Source organism: Nannobrachium achirus (assembly GCF_963921795.1).
Source record: "Nannobrachium achirus genome assembly, chromosome: 1".
Lineage (NCBI taxonomy): Eukaryota > Metazoa > Chordata > Actinopteri > Myctophiformes > Myctophidae > Nannobrachium > Nannobrachium achirus.
The window spans coordinates 38,928,203-38,948,410 of NC_137810.1; the positions used below are offsets into that span (position 1 = coordinate 38,928,203).

General features: G+C 41.8%; 1 protein-coding gene across 2 annotated transcripts; it reads right to left on the reverse strand.

Moving 5' to 3' along the window:
- Nucleotides 1–14,440, reverse strand: LOC308282255 (uncharacterized protein). Of its 2 annotated transcripts, none has more exons than XM_080722601.1 (15): nucleotides 13,807–14,440; nucleotides 10,320–10,431; nucleotides 8,637–8,692; nucleotides 8,092–8,129; nucleotides 7,131–7,171; nucleotides 6,411–6,558; nucleotides 5,720–5,882; nucleotides 5,294–5,516; nucleotides 4,323–4,342; nucleotides 3,990–4,032; nucleotides 3,533–3,575; nucleotides 3,008–3,170; nucleotides 1,274–1,307; nucleotides 1,098–1,138; nucleotides 1–353 (listed from the first exon to the last, which is right to left on the reverse strand). In XM_080722601.1, exons 1-15 carry the CDS (start codon nucleotides 14,405–14,407, stop codon nucleotides 316–318), a joined length of 1,764 nt encoding a protein of 587 aa, XP_080578727.1. In that variant the 5' UTR covers nucleotides 14,408–14,440; the 3' UTR covers nucleotides 1–315. The 2 variants fall into 2 exon arrangements, with proteins under 2 accessions (XP_080578727.1, XP_080578726.1); XM_080722600.1 differs by having other exon boundaries at nucleotides 4,323–4,345.
- Between the last annotated feature and the right edge of the window lie 5,768 nt (nucleotides 14,441–20,208).

The following is a 20,208-nucleotide window of genomic DNA, read 5'->3' on the forward strand; positions in this document are numbered from 1 at the left end:
CTCAACATTAGGGTCCTTCTGTAGGGTTGTTGTTGTTCAAATAGCTTGATAGTCATTCCATTACACAGTTTCTTGTAGACAGTTCGTTCTCAAACTTTTAATTAATTCCCTTTGGTACAGACCCCCATAACTCTCACACAGAGTGTACAAATGGACCGTAAGCTTTATTTGGTTCAATTTGTATAAGCTCACAGTAAGGCAACAGTGGCTCCATTTTGTTCATCAATAATTTACATGGGAACCCCCTCAAGAACCCCTGGGGGTCCCCGGATGCCACTTTGAGAAGCAGTGCTGTAGTAGACAGTGACGGATGGATCAGTGCATGTTGTCATTGTCATAGATGTCAGAGCCATCTGCAAAGAGACCAAATCAAAACAGGTGAGAAATAATAATAATAAAAAAAGCTTCATTTTTACCAAAGGAGGGTATAGGAGACAAACCTTTTATATTTCAAGGACCCCCAGTTCATTATGCATTATAAGCTAAAGCCATGGACACCCCCTCCATAACTCCAAAAAGAGATTGTGTAAGCAAATGGATTCTCTCATTGAGTCTTTTACCATTTACCATGTGGATTTTATCTGTGGATTTGACCTTATGCGGACTACCTTCCTATGTGGAAGCATTTATCTTTATCTTTTTTTTAACCTCATGTGGACAATGTCACTTTACTTGCAGATGAGACTAATACATCTACCGTTCCAGTACTGTACTGTAGCTCATGTCCTGTACCTGCTGCTTTGTTGTTATTGTTTTTTACCTGGACCTTATCCAGTATCTAACCTTAGGTTCATACTTGCTACTCTTTTCACCTCATGTCTAACCTGGTTACTGTTTTTTTTTTTTACTCAGAAGCAATACAGTACTTATAAATGTTTGTTCAAAGCACCAAAATAAACTATAACTACATCTATAACTATAACTAAAACCTCATGTGCATACCTTCTTTCTATATTATGTATAAATGTGAATCTTTGATTTTCCTTCCCAGAATTACACTAGGAAAATCAGTAAAAACAACTAACAAGAATCAGTTGCCTGTTGAAGTAATAATGAAGTGCGTTAACATTTTAAATGATGTGTCTGGGAGGACATACCGTTAAAAGTGTCCACGTCATCATAAATATCGTCCCCTTCCCTGTACATTAAAAGAACATTGAAACACATGAATGGACGACAAAAACAACTTGCCTTTTTTCTACAGCAGAGAAATCAAATTCAGAGCAGCTTTTTAGTTAAATATTATTTGAACAAACGGGCGGAGGAGACTTACATTGGGAGAAGCAGAGCCCTGGAGACATATCCATCTGTATGTAAAAAGACAAGGCGAAGACTTCAAATAACAATGCATTAACTACTGTATGACTTGATCTAGCCTTCAGGGGCGTCACAAGGGGTAGGAAAGTGGGACTCAGTTACCAGGGCCCAAGGTGGAGGGGCCCTAGTAACTTTAGCTATTGAAAAATAGCAGATTTACAAGCTCACAGCGCGGCACCGTGTGCCGCGCTGCGAGCTTGTAGATCTGCTATTTTTGAAAAGTCGTGAAAATGTGTGCAAATCTTTGAATATGTATTTTTAAGCGGACATTTGTAACTCAAATTTTGCTTCCGGGGGGGTCCCTGGAACTAAAAATTTTGAGATGGGGGTCCGTGGCCAAATTCATATCATTTTGGGGGTCCTTCACATGAAAAAGTTTGAGCATCATTGACATGGAAACATGGGTTTCTTGCACACTTTTTAAAAAACAGCAGATCTACAAGCTTGCAGCGCGGCACTCGGTGCCGCGCTGTGAGCTTGTATATCTGCTATTTTTCAATAGTTAACATTCATGGGGGGCCCGCAGTGAATCCTTGTACCCAGGGCCCAGAATTTGGTGCGACACCCCTGTCTAGCCTTGATGAGCATGCAGACTTATGCAAAGGTTAATTTAGACTTAGACAGATGCTGGTTAACCTGGTATCCTGTAGTTTCTATAGTTTCAATATACTTTACACATAACTTTAGTATATTGTTGCCCAAATTGTAAATTGATAAACTTCTACTCCATCGCACATTGGTTTAATTTTCAACAAAGCTATGCGTCCAAAAATGATGTGACAGTGAAACATTCTCTTCTGGATGAACAATACTTTCAGTATTATGTGAATGTTTTCTTCTACATCAGTTGTTCTCTCCCTTGTAGACCTTATTTCTACTGTCTGGTCTGGTTTGAACTTAAGGGTAGAAAATAATTCATAACCCCTGCCACAAGAGGGCATTATGGATCCACTGGGCATGAAGTACTGTCTGCTGAAGTACAAGCCATGATAGTGACTGTAATGTAACAGCTGTTTACTGATGACCAATGTTATTATTTATTCATTTTACCCACGCTTGTTATTTCTATCATTTCTATGTCTAAACATTGATTCTGATTGAGTGATCAATCAGTTCATGTACTCCTCCCTTGTACAAATGGTAAATATGAGTATATCTTGAATAGGGCTATCAATTACTTTTATTTTATATGAACACAAAAACAATCTATTATAATATAATCGACTGAATCAATTAGTCTGGTTAACCACTTAAGGCCTATACTCGATACTTTACTTATCATACAACAATAACCGACCTGCAGCGTCCCATAGATCACTAAAATCAATTATTGTTTGTTAAAATCATTGATTAGTTCAATAAACTGTTGCACCGCTGATATTGAATTTGTAATTAGATGGTGTTTTAGTGTATTAAACATGCAGGCTGACATAAGATGGGTGTTACTTAAAACAGTCATTCTCAACCTTTTGAGACCCCCAGTTTGAGATGCAGAGAAGTAGACATTGGACCCCCGTATAACTGCTTTTGTTTTGCTTAGTTTTTCCTACCGCAGGACCCCAATGTACACTGTAAAATCCTCAGTGTTAATTAACTCTTACAGACACAGACCCATTAAAGGAGTAGTTCACCCAAAAGGTGACCTAAAATAAGACTTTTCAGACAGCGAGTAGTGTGACGTTGAACCTACATCTTCTGTACTGGTTCCGACAAAGGGCTTTCTTGTCATTGGTCAGTTGGATGATGTCCAGGATCTCTCCCTGTGCGACGGCCAAATCCTTCGCCCCTGGCTTCTTGATGATGCCGTTGGGGTCCACCATCATGGTGTGCAGCACCGTCAGCGGTCCCTCATACTGGGAAGAGAACATTCAGGTTTAAACCAGTGTAGGACTGAAACCATCAATTATTATCTTAGCGACGACATGGAGTGATTGCAATTTGAAGTGTTAAACAGTGCTGTAAACACTGATACAGTGCCACATATGTCTGCAATTCCGTTTTTTTGGTGTGACCATTCTGTTCCTGAACAGTGTTTGTGTGCCATGTTTGGTACTGATTGGACCTGCAGCCTCATTTATTGTACATGCTCTGACCACTGGTAGAATAGAATAGTCCCTACTCCTTGGGGTGTGTTTTTTTACACTGTATAATCTGCACAAATTTGTCCTCTACATTTACACATCCTATAACTACAAGGACTATAACAGATATTTACCTTAAACCTTTTTCTCAGATCCCTTTCCACTTTAGGATCCATCCTGAAACAAAATGGCAACAACACAAGCTTTACCTTGTAGTGCTAACAGTGTTGCTTGCCAAAAAGTCGATCAGTTGTTTTAGTAATAGACAGGAGACAACCTCCAACAACTGCAGAAGTGCTAGTCATTTATTAACAATCTAACATAGAGATTGGTAAAATATCATTTAATCTAACATACAGATTGTTAAAATATCATTTTATTAATTAGAATAAGTTCGAAATTGAAGCTGAGCTTTAATAGCTCACCTACATTAAAATGATTCTTAGCTTTATGTTAAACAATTAGGCTAAATGAAAATAGTGGGTCTCTGCTCTACTGTATATGTAGATAAACAGTCTTAAGACATTGTGAATTGAATTGAAACACAATGAAATGAGCTGGCTGCTCAACTTCAATTGGACATGCCGGTACCTGACTTCATGAGGAGGCGGGGGGAAATCCACTGGCATAGCAACTGAGAGAGACAGAGACAGAGATGGATAGCTGATTCACTCAGTCTTCATCTATTGGTGGACAAAGTACTCAAATGTTTCAATTAAGTAAAAGCAGCAATACTGCAATGCAGAAATACTCGGCTGCAAGTAAAAGTCTGGAATTCAAAATGTGCTTGAGTAAAAGTACCAAAAGTAAAAGTACTCATTATGAAGAATGTCCTGTTGAAAATGTATAAAAAGTACTTGACCACCACCACTGTCTATCATAAACATTGGGAATATGAGCCATTCTGATGCAGTCAGCACTCACCGTTTTCCTGTGCCCAGTTGCTGCTGAAATGACAAAACAGAAAAAAACAATAAAGAACTCAACTTGGGCAGGATACAGAATGTACAGGGCTTAATAGATATCTATACACCATATCACCTCATTGAACTCTCAGCCTAAATTGTTATATATCTTTCACCAGAAATTGTGTTTTGTTCTTGTACTTAACATTTTAGGAAACGAGGGAATGACTATTCAGATCATAGGGTTCATTCTCTCCACTGGTATCTTTCCACCTGCAGTATAGACACCTGTACTAAATCTAATCTAACAACAAAAATGTAAAAATCTATTACATACATTTCAAACTTGATTATCTTACTACTATAATTCGAGAGGGGTCCTCCAATTCGTTGTGCTGGGATGGCAAGCGCAGGAACACTCAAAATCAACCAATCAATCAGCCTACAATATTCTCCAGAGGCATGGCCACGTTATAGGCTATCTTTCCTACCTTCACTGGACGAGTAATTTAACTTTTTACATTTTTTTTTGGTTGTCATGCTTCACGTGACATCACAATATCACCAGAGGCATGGACCGTGACATCACAATATTGTCATGCTTCACGTGACATCACAATATTACCGGAGGCATGGCCTGTGACATCACAATATGACAGGCCATGCGAGATTGCTACAGGGACAAACAAAGAATCCCTCTTACTACTATAATTCGAGAATCCCCCAATTCGTTGTGCCGGGATGGCAAGCGCAGGAACACCCTGAGTCTATACCGTATGTTTTCCTTTTCTTTAATACTTGAGGGCCGCGTGGGGCTCCCCTTCCTATATAAATCCATGGTAAATTCATCACTGGAGTAGCGATCTGATAAATCTGTAGATGTAAAATTGTGAAGGCCCCCAATGGGGGCATGTATCTCTAGTTACATTAATCAAAAATGTAATTGGTAGAATAATAGCTAAGAAAATACATTTGACCTATGACCCTCACCTGTCCATGTGGTCACCTGACTCCACATCGTAGTAGATGTCGTCAGTCAGAGGGGGGTCGGGTGGAGGCGGCGGTAGGCGGGGGTCGGGTGGAGGTGGAGGTAAGCGGGCCGGGTCGGGTGGAGGCGGTGGTAGCGGAGATGCGTCCAACCCTTGGGCTTGACGAACTTTACGTTTCACCTCCTCATAGTCCACATCCACACTGGTGTTACTGATATAACCATCTGCAAGACGACCAATAAACTCTCATAAGCATTAAGCTCCATTTACGTTTTCAGTACAATGAACAATGATATTAGCTGATCTACAAGGCTTGCAATGTGACACATTCTGAGCTTGTGAAACTAGATTTTCAGTCCGCTAATAGTTCTAAATTGGGTTTAGGGTGGGTGGAGGCCCAGGCCCAGGCCAAACCCAAACAACTCACAGTTTCCACTGAGGGTGCGAGCGAGCCACCTGCCGCCCGGGTTGTTCTTCACCCGAAGGATCTCCACTCTGTCTCCCTGCTGCACGTTCAGGTCTAGTTTGCCACCACCGTTCCAGTCCTGTCGCACCTGGGCCACGTAGAGAACCTCCACTTCCCCTTTGATCTGCAGCAGGAGAGACGAACACAAACACTGCATGTTAACACTTACACAGTACAATACAAGAGTGTTAATATTAACTAAACTCTGAGGGTTTACAAATGAACCCTTTTGAGTCCATTTGTGAGTTAACACTCATTTTACATTCACCATCTTCTACAGCATTGGTTCCCCAACATTCTCTTGTCAAGGACTCCCAAAGTGATATGCATTTGGAATAAATTAAACATGTATTTTTTTTCTTTTCTTTTTTACATAAAATATTTATATATCTTTTGGAAAAATAGAAAATATACATTCTCACAAGTGCAACATGTTGCGATCTTGTAGATCGGTGTTTTTGTCTAGCCAAATATAATTTGTGTTTAGACTGTTCCTCCTTTTGCCGGGGACCGACTGGGAGCCACTCAGGGAACTCTGAGGGTCCCCAGACCCCACTTTGAGAACGACAAACGTGTCCTACAGCTCTCACTGGTTACTGTTCATGGACAGATACATGGTCTTTGCAGCAGATGGACATTTCCACTATCCTACCTGGAATTTCTTTCGCAACTCACTCTCCCTTTTCTGTCGTTCCTTTTGTTGTCTCTTGTCCTCCTGCTGCTGCTGTTGTTGTTGTTGTGGCGGCTTCACCTCTGTCTTCTTCTCCTCAGAGAACCCCTTCTTCAGTTCCAGTTGGTGTCTTTCAGAATATGAAGAGAAACATATCACACTGAGCATACAAAAACTTGCCAAATATCAGGGGAACCTAATAGATACAGTACAGCAGGGTGCTATATAGCAGCAGAGGTTCTCAAACGTTTTCATGTCAAGGACACCAAATTTGTATTTGGCCATGGGGGTCCCTGGACCCCACTTTCAGACCCCACTGAGCAACAGGATATTGTTAGGGTGGGTGTCCGGATCTACAGCCCTGGACGTATTTTGAATAGCCCCGGATCTAAAGCCCCCGGATAAAAGAAATTGCATTCATCTGTTATAACATTGATGCATTAAAGCCCTTGAAAATAATATGACAATGTTGATCAAAAAAGCGTTTGGGTCCTCCTCCCTGTATCTTTCCTAGGAGGTCTACTTCAGTTCACACTACTGGCACCTGCACATTTAGTGTGGGTGAGAGTGCAAGTGAGAAAAAGCACAAGTCTGTACCTAAAACAGTTTTCTAGGCGTTTCATTTCTATAATTTAATTTAATTTAATTCATTCATATATCTTTTTGGATAAGAAGTAGTATTTGCATTAGTATTACACTTACTCATCAATGAGTTCATATACCTCACTGTCATCATCACTCCCCTGAAAAGAAAAGGTCCATGAACAGGTTAAAGATGTGAAGATAATCATTATACAATGATTGAGGCTTACATTAAACACCTGCCTCATCTAGTTTATCACAACCCACTTCTGTAAACTTTTTTAGCAAAGCATGTCTGCTGTAAATAACCACACATACCGGTACTCTAGTCTGTTATTCTGTTATTAGAATTAGTCATCCCCCTCTTACGGTCACGTACACATAGTTATTCTAAACACTAAACACATCTTGTCTTCATGATTCAGGGTACTGTCTAATTGCCCTTTACATGGGCCACCATGAGAAGGCTAGTCTAGTGCACGTTCAACATGAAATTGTCCTGGATAAACCTAGCTTCAGTAGCTGACATTTATTTATTCTCTTATTTGACAGTTTTTAATTCTTCATTTTGATAGGAGAGTAGAGACAGGAAACTGAGGGCAGACAGAGGAGAGACATTTGAGTTAGATTGTAATTAGTATTCTTGCGAATAAGGAGAATGGTGTCACTGCGATCACTGACTGTGCCACCATGCAACCACTTGTAACTGCAATTAATTCTTCTGCCCATCAAAACTGTGAGTGTTAAGGGGTTTACTGTCTAGAGCAGTGGTTCTCAAAGTGGGGTCTGGACGGTGCAGGGACCATGGGGTCCTTGAGAGGGTTCCACAGAGCCCCAAGCTAAAATAGTTAATATAGCATCAAAATCATTTTAGCACTTTTATTATTTTGGCTATTAAACAAATACATCTACAAGCTCACACAATGTGTCACATTGCGATACACTGTGAACTTATAGATCTTTTAACCACTGCTCTATTGTACCTGCATAGTTTCCAAACTCTATACATCCTAAAAATGTTGATGTTTAAGAATCTGGTGTTATGATTGTAGCTACTACATTATTAATATTGTGTCCTCACTCCAGTCAAATGCTGTGAACTGCTGTCCGTCCAGGTATCTGTGGATGAAACATAAATAAAACAGAAACTATATTGATGCTATATAAATAAGATAAAAACAATAGAAGGAATAAGATTAAAGAAAACAACAGTATAATGGACTAAAACAAGTTGACAATAAAAACTATGTGTTAATATACTATATCTAGATTCTAGAATAAATAATGTAGCCTATAACACTGTAAAAACATGGTATGCTCATTAATTGAAAGGATTTAGGAAAAAGGCTGCAACTCCCTTTTCTATTACTGCAAACTTTATTCAGACAGGGCAAACAGTGTTTGAATAAAGTTATGGAGCAATAAACAATTGAGTTGCAAGTCTTTTAACTAAATAATTTCACTGCCCTTGCAGTAGCTCAGCACAAAGAAAGGGAGATGTGTGTTAAACTGATCTTTTGAAATCTGTCTTGAAAGAATACATGGATGTAGAATATGTTAACAATAGATATTAATAATAGGAAACACATTTATTTGTTTAAAGCAGAAGAGCTATATGTCACATACCATTCCTCTCCAAGGTATCTATGTCATCATAGGTGTCCTGGTCATCATCAAATTGACTTTAGTCCGTGGACAAAAGAAGAGGTGAATTAAAACAAATACAGTAATACATATAATTATGACCAAAGCATTGTTGCAATCATTTTTCATTAGCATTTGTAAAGTCAACAGCATTGACTTTACAAATCTACTGTATATCATCTGGGATTCTTTTTTAGTAGGCTATAGATCATTCTGAAATTTTAGGCTGTAGCAGCAGTTTGTTGGTACAGAGACATGGTTTTCATTTATTCCCAAACTATAGGTTACTAGCCCTTACCCGTTCAAAGATATGAGCTCCAAAATGATGTGCAGTGTGTGGGTTATGGGATGTGCACTGTGCATACAGTATATGAGGGATGGAAAGTAACTTTAACTGGTGCTTGCATGATAATATGTAGGAGCATCAATGTAAGAAATACCTGTTTCGTTTAATGGCTACCCCCCCCCCCCCCAGCCCGCCCGCCCACCCGCCCACCCGCCTGCGCACACACCCGCCTGCCTGCACACACACACACACACACACACACACACACACACACACACACACACACACACACACACACACACACACACACACACACACACAGAGAGAGCTGGTTAAACATGTTGCCTCATGCTAGATGCAGAATAGATGTGCCTCATGCTAGATGCAGAATAGATAGTAGATACACCATAAAAATGCTAATATACAGCATACGATTTGTGAAAGTGACAAACGGGCTTCACAGTTATGTTAGGTGTGTTCATATGCTAATTGTGATGCGATTTCAGATCAATTGCTCCAGCCACTGAGGAGAAACGCTGTTTCAGACAGACAGACAGACAGACAGACAGACATTCACAAAATTATAGTATAGATAGGTCTTCTCCGGTTTATGGGTGATTTAGAAGCTAAATCCAGAGTAGGCTATTCATTTACAGGTCCACACAATAAAATCCTCATTGTTGATTTATACATTTGTAACTCTGTTTTAACTGAGAGTTTACAAATAAAACCAAATGGACCATTTTGTTTTATGTGCACTTTCAGAGTTAAAAAGACATATTGGAAAGAAATTGGGCATCTTCACAGGTCTTACCAGCTATACTAATTAAGGCTTGTGTTCCATTCTGGTCAAACAGAGTCAAGGTGCTGATATTGTGCATGTTGGCTCACAACACTCTGCTAGCGGGTCTCAAAGTGGGTTTCAGGAACCCCAATGGTTCCTTGAGGGGGTTCCGAATGGTAACAATGAGAGTGTACTGCACAAATGAAACCAAATGGACCGACCCGACCCATTTGGTTCCATTTGTACACTCTCAGAATTTTGGGCGTCCTTGAAATTTTAAAGTTTGAGAACCACTGTGCTACACTAAATGGAACAGAGCCTTCCAAAGTCTCACTGGTAACACCTCTGTTTGACAGCACTCACACAGAGTAAGTAAAGGTTGCAACACTTTTACTTGAGTGAAAGTACAGAACTGGCTCGGACCGCTGGCCTTGGCGACTCTGACGAGTTCGAGTCCCGATCCCGACGACCTTTTCAACGTGTCACTCCCCATCTCTCTCTCATTTCCTGTCTATCGACTATAGTATATACTATTACTATCTATTCTATAAAGTTCAGTAAATGTACTTAGTTACTTTCCACCAGTGGTACTCACATAGAGGTGGGCTGGCGGGGGAGGCTGCTGGGTTTGTAGGGGGGTCTCGGGGGTCCAACAGGACTGACCAACCCAGGTAGAGACACATTACTGCCTCCAGATGACAGAGAACCTGGACAGGAACCACAAGATCATCACCGTTCTGTTTTAGGACTTTTTCCGCACTGGCAGATTCATCTGGTTTCCAGGCTAGGCTGGTACAACCACATGTTTATTTATTTATTTATTTGTCAGGGACAAAGCACATTGATCAACATGTCAGTTTTTCAACATCAATGTAAATATGCCAGATTTAGCCATAAACTAATTTTCATCTGTAGTCCCTGGGCAGGCTGTACAAAAGTGATGGTAAGGCTATCCTTACAAAACATACAATACATACAATATAGTACAAAACAAAACAAAACAGTACAGTACAACATTAAGGGGACATACTTATAGCAAGTTGAGTGACTCCAGTGCCAGATGGAGCCGATAGTTACCCATGATTGTAAGTTTGACTTGCTCTAAGCCACCTCTTACGGCCAGAGCCGATAACAGTAAAATTTTAGAAATAGTAATAGTAAATAGTAATAGTAAATAGTAATAGTAAAATAAGATGTCTGCTACTGTTGGTCACTGGGAGCTGCCCAGTACAACCACATCCTTCTACTGTTGGTCACTGGGAGCTGCCCAGTACAACCACATCCTTCTACTGTTGGTCACTGGGAGCGGCCCGGTACAACCACAGCCTTCTACTGTTGGTCACTGGGAGCTGTCCAGTACAACCACAGCCTTCTACTGTTGGTCACTGAGAGCTGCCCAGTACAACCACAGCCTTCTACTGTTGGTCACTGGGAGCTGCCCAGTACAACCACAGCCTTCTACTGTTGGTCACTGGGAGCTGCCCAGTACAACCACAGCCTTCTACTGTTGGTCACTGGGAGCTGCCCAGTACAACCACAGCCTTCTACTGTTGGTCACTGAGAGCTGCCCAGTACAACCACAGCCTTCTACTGTTGGTCACTGAGAGCTGCCCAGTACAACCACAGCCTTCTACTGTTGGTCACTGAGAGCTGCCCAGTACAACCACAGCCTTCTACTGTTGGTCACTGAGAGCTGCCCAGTACAACCACAGCCTTCTACTGTTGGTCACTGAGAGCTGCCCAGTACAACCACAGCCTTCTACTGTTGGTCACTGAGAGCTGCCCAGTACAACCACATCCTTCTACTGTTGGTCACTGAGAGCTGCCCAGTACAACCACATCCTTCTACTGTTGGTCACTGAGAGCTGCCCAGTACAACCACAGCCTTCTACTGTTGGTCACTGAGAGCTGCCCAGTACAACCACAGCCTTCTACTGTTGGTCACTGAGAGTTGCCCGGTACAACCACAGCTTGTTGCTGCGGGTCACTGTTAGTTGACCCCATACAACCAATATGTAGATAAGCGTTATGCCTTCAACTATGAAACAAAAGGGAGGTAAGAGGGGTGTGCTCAACCACAGTGACAAATATAAATGCAAAACAGGATGAGGTTGGGTTGACGCTTTATTTTTATCACCTTTAGCTGCACCCGCTTCTGATGTTATCATGTCTCTCCGTTTCAATTGTCCTGTTCGTCTGTAACTTTGTGTGATTGTTGCTGTCTCTCTTGAGAATGAGAGATTACCTTATCCAAATTGTCTAAATAAAGAATATTGTTCATTATTTCGTCCTATACAGGTTCCTATACAGTTCAACCCAGCATATAGTCTATTTGAATCAAATGTACTGTCATGCTTGGATTGGAACACTACAATTTATCAGCAATTTTGACGCTTCCAGACAGAGCGACAAGCAAATCTGAAGCATGCTGTGCTATACTAGATTTGGACGAATATACACTCCAAAATACAGAACAAATATTATAACAAATAATATATATATATATATCTGAAGCATGCTGTGCTATACTAGGTTTGGACGAATATACACTCCAAAATACAGAACAAATATTATAACAAATAATATATATATATATATATATATATATATATATATATATATATATTTATATATATAAAAGCTCATAACGCATCACTTTGTGCTGCGCTGAGAGCTTGTAAATCTGCTATTTTGAACCTTTTTGACAAATCTTGAAAGTGTGTAAACTATTGATTTAGATGGCATTTATAGAATCAGCCTCAGGTATTAATACTTAAACTAGCAGTAGATTAATCAAGTTTGAGCAACTACAGTGCATGACCTAGCCTATTTCTTAACAAAAATGTATAAATCCTTTACAAACAATCAGAGATGAGCATCAAGTGTGCACTTCTCCTGACTCCTGCCTGTCTGTGAGCTCCCAGCCGGCTGCAGCTGCTGCTCTTATCCTCTGGAGCTCTGACTGGAGCACAACTCACTTATTTATGAGAGTGTGTCATTCATAACCTCGGTCATGCTAAATTTATTGCATTTTGCGAATGTTCACAATTTGTGAACATCTGCTGCTCAACACTGCCGGTATGAATTCAGTGTAACATGGCCCCATGCAGGGTCAGAGGCTTTCCCGTATTCTAGTATTTTAAAGCCTTTTGAAAACTGTTGAATGGTCCCTAACACATGGGAGAGTTTGGATAGTCAACCTTTTCTTATCTCTCTTGAATTAACTTTTCATTTTTATTCAGATGACTGACTCTCAGCTATAGGGATGGGACGATATGAAAGTTTCATGTCACGATTATTGTGACAAAAGGAATTGCGATTTACGATATTAACGCAATAATCAAAATATCCCCAACATCCATTATGCTGTGGCGTAACATTTGCCAAAAAAGTTGCGATGCGTTGTGAGCTTTTAGACCGGCTATTTTTTGGCGAAGAGATTTGGTAGAGAGTGAAAAAAGACTGTAAGTACAAACCCTCTATAATTTTAACAGTTATAGAGGGTTTAAATGGTACCGGATATGCAGCTCTGCAAATAAAAGATGAATTGATCCCAGTGCATGACGGAGAATAATTTCACAATAAATTTCAATCTCCACGATATGATTATTGGTGTTTTTTATCACGATAAACGATAATATCGATTATCATCCCATCCCTACTCAGCTACTGTGTACATCTATCTGCAATGACTGCATTTTGGCTGTGAAAGTTTGGATGGCACCACATGTCATGCAACAGGACAATCAGCATTCAGGACCTTTGACAACTTTAGATAATCTGCCTGTGGATGTAATTGGTGTAATTGTTTAATTACACCTCTAACGTTTTGATCAGCACATTATCTAATTAGGCACATACAAATATTCCTGGGTCACTGTAATGCTTTGTTAACTTAGTCAAGCAGTGAGTCCCAATAAACATCTTCATCTCATTCAAAATGCCTATTCTATTAGACGGTGACATACCGGTATCATTCCAGTATTGGCCTCCCCACAAATAATCACCAATCACAAAGAGAAAACACACTCTCCATATTTCAGACAAAAAATTAAGAAAAATTGCTTCTGAAAGTGAATTACCGTCGTTGTTCTTGAGGCGGGCAGAGCGTACAGGTGACGGCGGCAGTGGCGGTGGCGGCCCTCGTAGGGCCCATCCTTCCAGGTTGACGCGTGGGGGCCGCCTGGGTTTGGGCGGCCGGGGCCCCTCGGGGGGCAGGGGCTTCCTCAGTGGCGCCACCTCCACCTGGCTCCTCTGGCTGGCCGGTAGGGGCCGGACGGTGGTCAGGGGTTTGGGGGGCGCCTGGGTGGTGGAGGAGGAGGAGGAGGAGGAGGAGGAGGATGGGGGCGGCCTCTGGTGCCTCAGCATGATGTTCTGAAGCAGCTCACCGGACGGCCTGACCCGGCCACAGTCTGCTGGCTGGGGAGGAGCGGCCCTGACCAGGCCTCCAGGGGCTGGCTGGGGAGGAGCGGCCCTGACCAGGCCTCCAGGGGCCGGCGGTCGAGGGAACACTCCCACCGGCGGGGGCGGCCGAGGCCCGGCGCTTCCTGGTTCTGTCCTCAGAGGCCCAGAGAACCTGGGGGAGGGGCTTGACCCACCTGAAGGGAAAGGGGAAGGAACCATAGGGGGCAGTTTGTGACGGGCCACGCCGTTCTGTGAAACACCCGCGTGTCCGGGCCGCATCAGGACCTCTTTCCCAAATCCAGGGAGGGGATATCTGGCTGGTCCGGTGTCCCCACGGCTGCTGTGGGCCATCTGAGCGCTGGCGTGGAGTCTGTCCCTCAGAGCCTTGACGTCCACGCTCCCCGCCTGGCAACGAGACGAGAGGTGAAACTCAAATGCAGCTGCTGCTCCGTTGCTTTGTTGTAGAGCGGAAGTTAGCAACGTAGCAGTGCAAGGCAACCCCCAACTCCTTCCCATACACAGCACATCACACATCACACACACCACAAACACACATCTCACACAAGTTTGTATTTGAATACTTGTGAGGACATGCATGTTTTAGTGCATTGGTTTTTTGAATGCCTTAAAATAAATGTGGTCATTTTCAACCCTAACCATCTACACGCTTACACTTTAGAGCATTGTGAACTTGATCTTGTTAGATCTATAGCAGATCTGCTATTTTCGGTGCACAAAAAGATTGCGCAACAGTGCCTACGCACACAGAAACATCAATATGTTGAAGAATGATAATGCACAGTATAGGCCAAGGAAGAACCTCTGCCCCACATTTTACAAATCAGTCTGACAGTGGCACTAAAAGGCCGTTTCCCATTTGGCCCATAACTCTTGGGGGTCTTTGGTACGACCGGCCCAGGATCGAATCCCCAACCTCCCAATCTGTGAGCGGACACTCTAACCACAAGGCCACTGAGCTGGTGGGGACTCTGGGTAGACACATTTTAAAGATTGTTTTGAAAATAGCAGATCAACCGTACAAGAGCACAGTACATTGCATATTCGCGACGCATGAGCTTGTAGAGCATCTATTTTCAAATAGCCGATTAGAATGGTTAAACTGATTTTGATGCTATGTTAGCTCATTTTGCTGGGGACCCCCTGGAACCCCCTCAAAGACGCATGTGGGTTGAGAACCACTGCTCTATTGTGTTTTAAGCATGCAGAATGTAACCATAACAAACCGACAGTGACAACAGATAGAAGATGACGGGATGAGCAGGAAGTGCAGTGTGACCACACACCTAGTGTGCTCTGCACCTGTAACCATGGCAACGGCCCTCGCTGTCACACTTTGGACCAATGAGCTGCATGCTCTGCTAAGGAGCGTCGCTCTGATCACACAAGACAAAGGAAGTAGATGGAACCTGTGTGTCTGCTCTGTATGTACCACAACGCACAATGCACAGCAATATACAGACTGAAAGGGCTGTGTAGTGTGTGTGTACTTGTTTTACTATACTTGTGAGTGCCAAATGTCCCCATAAGCATAGTAGAATTAGAATAGAAGTAGAATATTTTTGAGTAAGCTTGAAATTAGATACATTTATAGGTTAGGGTTGGGGTTATATGTCTGATTTATACTTATAGTTGTGTTCCAGTGTCACGCTGTGACATATTGTGATCTTGTAAATGTACTGTGTGTGTGTGTGTGTGTGTGTGTGTGTGTGTGTGTGTGTGTGTGTGTGTGTGTGTGTGTGTGTGTGTGTGTGTGTGTGTGTGTGTGTCCAGATATGCCTCTTAAGCTATAATCCAGGACTTCCTTAGTGAAACTGGAATGGTATTTAACTTCTATTCCTTTTTCTTAGAAAAGGAAGGGTCAATAACATTGTGCAATAAATACCAGGCAAACACGCGCTAAACATGGATGCGCACACACACACACACACACACACACACACACACACACACACACACACACACACACACACACACACACACACACACACACACACACACACACACACACACACAAAGAGATAAGGATAAGAGACTATTAGGGAGGCTATAAGAATGCTGCACAGTAGCGGCAGCAAGTCAATGAATAACATCTGAATAAAGCGGTGCTATTCTTTACACATGTTACTTTCCTATAACGTCAATGATTTGCTTCACCGCGGCTGAAATGAGCCAAGATTTCAAACAAGGCTGAGATGTTTTTACTGAAGCAAACCACGTTCTCTTTTTATCCCATAACACTGGCTGGGGAAACTGTAGTTTTACACATGGAATAAAGCAATAATAAAAGGATGTTTAGGTATTCTCATTCTAACCCTACAGTATACCGGACAGTCAGTCAGTTGAAGAAATCACAGATTTGAGGCATTAACCTTTGTTTTATGACCTTTCTGGAGGCCATTCATGTTCATAGAAGATATGCTTCTAAGTTCTGAACACGTACTCTGTTGCTAGTTTGACCTCTTTCATCTTAGAATAACTGATAACCGAAAATAGCCGATCTACAAGCTCACAGAAGCTTGTAGATCTGCTATTGTCAGTGTGCAACATGCTATAAATACAAGACATGCTGTGGGATTCGGTGGAATCCAAATGACTGAAATCAGTCATGGCGACTGAGAACTTGAAGGCGTATTTTCATGACAATATGAATGTGTTAGTTACCACCAACACCTTCACCAACGGTTCACAACTCCATGCGTTGTGAGCCTGCTGTAGCTGCCATATTTGCCAAATCAGTTAGTCTATTACAACAGACAGGCCCAGAAGAGGGATGCTATGGCTCTATTTATCCAGGGTACTGTAGGTTCTCTGAACATGAGAGCTCCTTTTTTCAGCAACAGCCTGCTTCACACTCACACACACTCACTCACACCTGCTAGCCCTGTGGTCTGGCTTCAGAGCGTATAGGGTTTTACTTTTCACACTTATTTATGTACATAACCAGGTACATACAGTGCATAAGTGCATCTAAATGACAACAAAGTGAATCTGAATCTGGTCCAACTGTTTCACAGCCCCTGTCAAATATTAACCATTTAGTTGACCATAGTCCCCCAGGGCTGTATAAGGATGGATCTCAAAAGGTGGGGTACGGGGACCCACAGGGGTCCGTGGGGGGTTCCAGAGGGTCCCCAGCAACGGTAAATGATTGATAGTTATGTGAACCAAAATGACCCTTGCCAGTCTGTCTGACAGTGTACAAATGTATACACTCTCAGAGTTATGGTGGTCCATGGCTTGTATAGCGGGTATGGTTTTGACCTTTGCTCGTATACTGGACTTCTCAGTGTCTAAATTGGGACTGACGATCACTAAAGTGTCAACATGTGGTGAGAGGCATTACACTTTCATAACTCATAATTACACACCTTGCTGGTAACACCAAACTGCTAATTTAAAACATTACAATAGAGATAGAGAGAGAGAGAGAGAGAGAGAGTCAGTATGACAGAACAAGACAATCACAGCCTGATTAAATAAAAGAGAATAAGATGGACACAAAGTAGATTTGTACTTACCATATTTGCTAGGATTATTATTCTACCAAAGTTTGCTGTAAATCAATGTCTCCATGTTCAGCACAGTGTGTTGTAACTTTGTAGACTGATGTGATCTGGTTAGCTACGCTCACTGTAAATGAGGAAATAGTGTACTTTATAAATGACTGTGTGGCAAACACAGTGACATACTGTGTAGTGTTTACTCTTTCACCAACAATAGAGGAACTGTGTAATGGTGACTGGACAGCAAGGAAGTACGTTTCTAGGAAGGCGATCCCGGGATCCTAACTTGGGGGGGAAATGTCTACATTTTAATGCAGGAATTCATTTGTGTTCAAAAGAAAATGTACTTTGTCATTTTGAATACTTCAGTATTTCTAAAAGCAAGACTCAAGTACAAATTTGGCTGAGCAACTTTCACTTGTGGGTGAGTAATATTTGATCAGGAGCATCTGTACTGGGGTTGAGTATTTTGTGTGCGTACTTGTCCCCTTTTTGGAGGCGAGGGTATAATTTCTTAATATCTTAAATACACAGTTTGTATCGTCTTACTGAGTTAAAGGAGCTATAGTCAACTTTTTCTTGAAAAACGGACGCTAAAATAAAAATGTCGAAAATATTTTATAAAAAAGATTAAGCTTCATATTTGTGTTTCAATAACAAAATGACCACAAAAAGCGTAAAATAATTATAAAATAATCATTTTGGCCATTGTCAGGCTGACTGTTTACATCCCTCTTCTATTCTTTTATATGGATTGATAAGGGATGTAAACAAAGTCAGCCTGACAATGGCCAAAATGATTATTTTATCATTATTTTACGCTTTTTGTGGTAATTCTTTAATAGAAACACATATGAAGCTTAATCTTTTTTATAAAATATTTTTGAAACATTATTTTTATTTTAGCGTCCGTTTTTCATCCAGGTTGCTAGTGTTTGTGCGGGAGAAACCAAGAACCACCTGGCAGTATATATATGACAATTTATTAGGATAAAATCTTTACAATTAAAATGATCATTAGTTGGTTAATCAGTTTACCGATTTAATCCGATACAGCCAAATAATGACAATCAGCTGTACCTGACTTACCATCAACTCATTTTCCAGAGTTCTTGACCAGTTATAGCCTAGTTGATAAATGATTTAATTAACGTGCTCTGTTCATAACAAATTAAAAGTCCTTTGTCATCTTTAGTTTGTTTTCTTTAACTATTTTTGATGATAATATCTTTACAAAACAACCATACTGTATACAGCAGATTAATTGTTTATACATACTGTAGTGTAGCAGGAAAATATTTAGATTTTTACATAAGAGAGAAGTAAAACACAATAAAAGGAAACAGAACCACCAGATCTAGACCGGTGGTTCTTAACCTGTCGGTCAGGAGAAAGAAAAAGACCATTATTGCATCAGACAAACTATACTACAACTGGTCAAATATTGGCCAAATTGTTAGAAATATGAAATATATGAAAATAGCAGTATAGCAGAACGCCTCGAAACGGTGATATTTTCACAATATTTATCGTCAAACCAAGTTGAATGGTGGGGGGTCCCAAGTTCAAATATGATTACAGTATATTGGGTTATCACAGCCCGAGAAAGTTGAGAACCACAGATCTAGACTACTAGAAAAAACTAAATTCAAATAAAAAACAAACAAACAAACAAACAAACATTTGAATGTAAATGTATAAAACTGGACCACACAGAGACGTGTTCTTCTGAGCAAAAAGAAAGCAAACTCATCATCCCAGGAAGGATTGGTGGAGTGTGGCGGTGGGGGCCGCAGGCTGCTGCTGGGGCCCGGGGCCTCCGGACGGAACATACATGGTGGTCAGAGAAGTAACAGGGGTGGCCTGACCCCACAGGACCCCAGGATTACCAAAAGACTGGAGAGGGGCACCCCCTCCTGGGGGTATCATGCCACCTCCTGGGAGCATCATGCCACCTCCTGGCGCCCACGGCGCCATGCCTCCCCCAGGCTGGGCGGGCCACGGTGATGCAGGGCTGAACCAGGGGCTGGTGGTGCCAGCGTGCAGGCTGGTGGGGAACGGGCCCTGCTGTCCCCAGGGCATGTTGGTGGGAGATGCATATGGAGAGCCCCCTGCTGGCTGGCTGGAGTAGTTGGCGAGGATCTGAGATTTGGACAGGGTCGGCCGAGGGGGACCTGGAGTAGAGAGGAGACAGAAAACACAAGAAGAGCTGGGATGTTTATCTAGCCTGGTCTCCTCTTCTCCTTCCTATCTCCTTCATTCCTTGGCAGAGACACCGTTTTCTCTGCTCTTGCAAAGTTCTTGTAAATTGTATTTGTTCATTTGTTTGCAGGCTTTTGGGCAAATATACAAAGTATTGTGGGACATGTTTCTGTAGCAGCGGCAGCACATTGTCACGTACAGTCTTTTATACAGGAAGCGACTGACGCACCTATTAACGTCATAGATTCAATCCCAGTAACAGCCATGATGCTGTTTATCAAATGCCACATGACCTGAACCCCTACTGTATCTCCTACTACCTGATCAATTATGATGCAAAAACAGGTGTGTGTG

Bases quoted from the DNA above. Each gene is read 5' to 3' on its own strand.
- LOC308282255 (XM_080722600.1), bottom strand. From the start codon at position 14,407: ATGCGGCCCGGACACGCGGGTGTTTCACAGAACGGCGTGGCCCGTCAC. The intron at 8,130-8,636 runs GTATGTGACATA...TTTCATCCACAG, and splicing joins AGATACCTTGGAGAGGAATG to ATACCTGGACGGACAGCAGT. The intron at 354-1,097 runs GTATGTCCTCCC...GTCTCTTTGCAG, and splicing joins TGACGTGGACACTTTTAACG to ATGGCTCTGACATCTATGAC.